The sequence below is a fragment of the Cupressus sempervirens genome, chromosome 11, assembly GCF_028749045.1.
Source record: "Cupressus sempervirens isolate cs-2001-9-10 chromosome 11, ASM2874904v1, whole genome shotgun sequence".
In the NCBI taxonomy this organism is placed as follows: Eukaryota; Viridiplantae; Streptophyta; class Pinopsida; order Cupressales; family Cupressaceae; genus Cupressus; species Cupressus sempervirens.
Window position 1 is genome coordinate 331,235,579 of NC_143128.1, and position 4,781 is coordinate 331,240,359.

Genomic DNA, 4,781 nt, shown 5'->3' on the forward strand with positions numbered 1-4,781 from the left:
AGAATAGTTTCCTGAAGAGAATGTGATATTTTTCACCAAAGATGCAAAACACCAAGCCGAACATCTTGGAATATATGACGATTCCTCTCCAACTAGATATGCCAAAGCATGAAAGATGGGCCAGCAATCCAAGTAGCATGGAGAGAAGAAGACTTGGAGGGAGCACTACCCAAGCGAGCCCAGAACTCAGGCAAAGAGGAAGCATGCCGACAAGAGCAACTCTAAGCGCTCCACCAAAGGTGCCATATCTAAGTAGAATAGGAGCAATGGAAGAATAGATGGGAGACAGACTCCTCTCCATTACCACACAAAACACAATAAGAGGGGCCCTGAAATCCACGTTTACAAAAATTATCCTAGGTAAGACAACGGTTGTGAGCCACTAGCCACATGAAAAAATTGCACTTGGACCAAGAAACTTTATTCCAAACTTGCTTCCACCAAGGGACCTCAGCATCCCCAAATAATTGTCTAGTTATCTCCTGATACCTAGCAGAGACATGATATTTACCAGACAAGGTACCGTCCCAAGCCAAAACATCTGGACCAAGCACAGAAGAACACTCTCTAGAGGCCAAAATTTGAGAAAGCTCCTGAGGATCCATGTCTGTACCTCCAGGAGGCCAATCAGAAGAATGCTTCCATCTATAACCAACAACAGGTCCCAATTGATAAGGAGTCTTGTAATGAGCCACTTTATCCCATCCAGCAGCAAGAAAAGAGTCACAAAGAGGCTAAAGATGAGGGTATATGGATAAAATGGAAGGGAATTCATCCCAAGCATCAAACCAAAACAAAGCCTGAGAACCTCGTTTACATATCTAGAATAGACCCCTCTTCACCAACATCGCACCTGTCTTCAAAGTATGCCAAACCATTGAGCCATGACCTTCAAGAGGAAGTGCAGAAATAGAGCAAGGATCAACACCATGAAAATATTTATGAGTGATAATATGAGCCCAAAGTTGATGTTGACCAGAGCATCATCGCCAATAAATTTTAGCAGCCAAAGCTTGACTACTCAATAAAGCAGATCGAAGACCAAGACCACCCTCCTTTTTAGGCCTACAAACAGTTGCCCAATTAACCAAGCTCCATTTAGTACTATGCAAATTACCACTCAAAAGGAACTTTCGAGAAAGAGCATCAAATTCCTTGAGAAAGTAAATAGGTGCAACGTGAACCATGCTTCTATAAGTAGGAAGAGCTTGGATAACAGCTTGAAGAAGAGTAACCCGGGCAGCAGTAGAAAGCCATCTATGAGTCCAATGATTTACCTTATCTTGAAGCTTGGTAATCAAATTTTTCTAGAAGAGACATGGCTACCTGGAAACAGCAATAGGAATGCCAAGATAAGTCAAAGGAAGTGATCCTATCTGAAACCATAGGATACCAACAATCCTGTGCTGAATAGAATTAGGAGTGTTAAAAAAGTAAATGGAAGATTTGTGCTCATTAACTTTCTAGCTTGAAACTGCCAAATAAATTTCCAAAGCATGTCGAAAGGCTTCAGATTCCTTGATCCTAGCAAGACCGACAAGAGCAGAATCATCAACAAATTGAAGATGGGAAAGAGAAGATAAGCCATTACCCCACCGCCAGCCTTGAATAGAATTCTGGGACACCTGATGCTTAATGAATCTGCCCAAGCCTTCAACCATGATGATGAATAGATATGGGGAGAGAGGGTCACCCTGGTGGAGGCCTCTAGAAGCACCAAATAGTTGAGAAGGTTGACCATTAATAAGAACAGAAAAAGAGGCAGAAGTAACACAACTCATAATCCAACTCACCCAGTCAGAGCTAAATCCAAAAGAAAGAAGAATACTCCTTCAGAAGCTCCATTTAACTCTATCGTAGGCCTTAGCCATATCCAACTTAACAAACACGGCTCTCTCCCTTGAAGTAGCCATAGAGTGAATAGCCTTAGTAGCAATAACCACCCCATCCAAAATTTGTCTGCCAGCAACAAAACCACCTTGTTCTTCTAAGATAATAATGGGAAGCCACCTTTTCAGTCTCTCAGCAATCAACTTACTAATAACTTTGTAAACTACATTACATAAGGAAATTGGTCTAAAAAACTCCAATTGATTAGCACCCTCTCTCTTAGGAATAAGAGTCAAGAATGTAGAGTTCAAAGCTCGAAGCATTTGCTTGCTAGCATACGATTCTTTAACCACCTCCAACAAATCATGATTAATGATGTCCCAAAATTTCTAAAAGAATTCAACTGGAAAGCCATCAGGACTAGGAGCCTTCCCCTTAGGCATGCCAAAGACCACCTCCTCCAGCTCTTCCAAAGAGATAGGACGCATGAGATAATCATTCATTTCTTGAGTGATAAGGGAAGGAATACAGGACAAAATAATATTGTCTGCATTATCAGTAGGAGGAGAGTCCTCAGAGAAGAGGGTAGAGAAGTACCAAACAGCCTCCTAGAACAAAGTTGGCAAGGAATTCAGTTTGATACCTTGAGAATTAACCAAAGAAGAGATAGTGATCTGATTCTGGCGACATTGCACTATTTTATGGAAAAAGGCAGTGTTTCGATCACCTTCCTGGAGCCAATCACACTAATACATTTGGCATCGATTTGTGACGGCCAAGTGTCGAAATTGCAACACAAATGTGTCGCCACTGCGATGGCAGTAGACGTCATTGTTTTTTAGTCACAAATTATGATGTCTATTGTTGGATGTTGCAATTTTGATGCCTATCCGTCGCAAGCTCAACATTCTATCCCATCATTATTCCCGTTGCAATGGATGTGGTTCCCATCGCAATTTTGATGTCTTCACCATGCATTGCGATGGGGTGGCATCGGCATCTACCCATGGGTTCGCTAAGGCGGGAGCCTTTATAGTTCTTTCATGGGCGTCGCACTTGCGACGTCCATGGAAACTTGCGACGGTGCTATCGATGCCACTGGCAATCGCAATGTTTGTGAATGTGTCACAATTGCGATGCAAAATCATCAATTGCGATGGCATCGCTATGCATGCAATGCTTATTTCATCGCAATGCACGTGCGGACATTGCAATTATGACGTCCATGGTTAGCAATATGGCAGGGCCACTGTGGCGGCGACACCAACTATCGTCGCCGCCATAGCGGCCCTGCCACAAGCATCAACTTCAGCTGCTAGCTCTAGCAATGTGTTCACAGTTATGTCAAGCAGTTGTATTGCTCCTTCATCAAATGCAGTTGCCCATAGCTCCCCAGTGTGGTCTTGCAATTATAGGTGGACCATGTAGCTATTATTGCATTCGGTAAATTGCTTGTCGCATTTTTTACCGTACCATTCTTCATTTGCATTTTTAGACAAATTTTTCTTGCATTGCTTTCCTGCCACTTGGTTGGGGCAAGCCGAGTAGGATAGCTTGTCTATGTTGACCTCTATAATGGTTGCTTTCACAATGCACTTTATAGCACAAGTACAATGCACAGTTTGATCATGTATGTCATGAATTGTCATTCTCAATACTACAGGAGGTTGTGGGGCGTAGCTAATCGATGGCTCACCGTTGTCCTTAACATTGTCATCGAACCATGACTTTAACTCTGCTATCTCTAGAATTTGGAGATTGATCATCAGTTGTGTATTACCTATGGTGTTGAGTACTCTTCCATTGAACTCAGTAACACGGCCTCCCTTAACCACTAGAACTATATTGTTTTGCAAGTAGTAGCTTTGTTGCAATTCACTGCCCACTTGCTTAGCTGATAAGCCCCAAAGCGTTAGATCCATGGGCCTACGAGTCATATCAAGCAATTGGATGGCGCACCGAGAAACTTCCATTCCATTTGCTCTTCTTATTGTGGAGGTTGGTTGTACACATATTGTTTGCCGGTGCCCTGTTGTTGCTCCCTCGGCTGGTGTTGGAGATGGTAACGGCATCCTCTCGATCTTCTAACTCCATTACACAGCTAAATGAAATATATATTCTCGCCTTTTTGCTACCCATGCTTCTAGAATTTATACTTTTTACTATAACATTGTAATTCTCATTAGGTGTAGCTTGCTAAAGAATCACTGGTATGAGGATGAAGCTCCATGGGTTGTGCCAATAGAGATATATACAAGCTTGCTTTAATTTATATCAATAACCAAGTGTCAAATTAAATCATAGTAATAGGAATCAGACATTGAAGTTAGTGAATTACAGGACCATACTATCTTAAACAGAAGAACAGAACACACACATCATTATATGTAAAATCGAGCTTTGTACATGAATATTTTATGATCAATAAAATATATTTTTGCTGGTGTGGCTGAGTTTTCCCCTTCCTATCGAAGAGTTTTCCCAAGATAAAAATGCTTTGAGTGTTTAGTGAATTGTTTATGCTTTTTTATTGCTGCTTATCTCTATTTCTGGGCTAAAACATCAACAGAGGCAATAGGAGACCTATTCATTTTTTGCTTCCTACATTTTTGGTTAGATTACAGGCTGCCTTTTATATTGGATGGGTCGGGCTTACACTTTTTTCTTATGGAACTTGGATCATCTTTAAATGTGTCCAATTATTATTATTACATCACAAATTTGACTCATTTTCATTATCATCATGGGTCTTTCTTTTTTTTGGTTAAAGGTGGCAAGGGGGTGAGTATTCGTGCTTGTGCTTAGCTTGGACACTATTGAAGTCATTTCAATCTCTATGATGGTTGATTGTTGGAGTAATCAGAAACACGAGAGGATGGATAATGAGTCATGAATAGGGAGGCAAATAGAAGCATTCCACTAGGTAGAGCACCCCATGCTAGAAATCCAAT

General features: G+C 41.3%; 1 protein-coding gene across 1 annotated transcript; it reads right to left on the reverse strand.

Annotated features, from left to right (window-relative positions):
- Positions 1–3,059: 3,059 nt before the first annotated feature.
- On the reverse strand, positions 3,060–3,902 carry LOC149529434 (replication protein A 70 kDa DNA-binding subunit A-like). Its single transcript, XM_089808150.1, has 2 exons — positions 3,299–3,902; positions 3,060–3,193 (listed from the first exon to the last, which is right to left on the reverse strand). The coding sequence occupies exons 1-2, from the start codon at positions 3,900–3,902 to the stop codon at positions 3,060–3,062; spliced, it is 738 nt and encodes a 245-aa protein (XP_089664276.1).
- Between the last annotated feature and the right edge of the window lie 879 nt (positions 3,903–4,781).

Bases quoted from the DNA above. Each gene is read 5' to 3' on its own strand.
- LOC149529434 (XM_089808150.1), bottom strand. From the start codon at position 3,902: ATGCCGTTACCATCTCCAACACCAGCCGAGGGAGCAACAACAGGGCAC. The intron at 3,194-3,298 runs GTAAAAAATGCG...CATTTGATGAAG, and splicing joins TGCAAATGAAGAATGGTACG to GAGCAATACAACTGCTTGAC.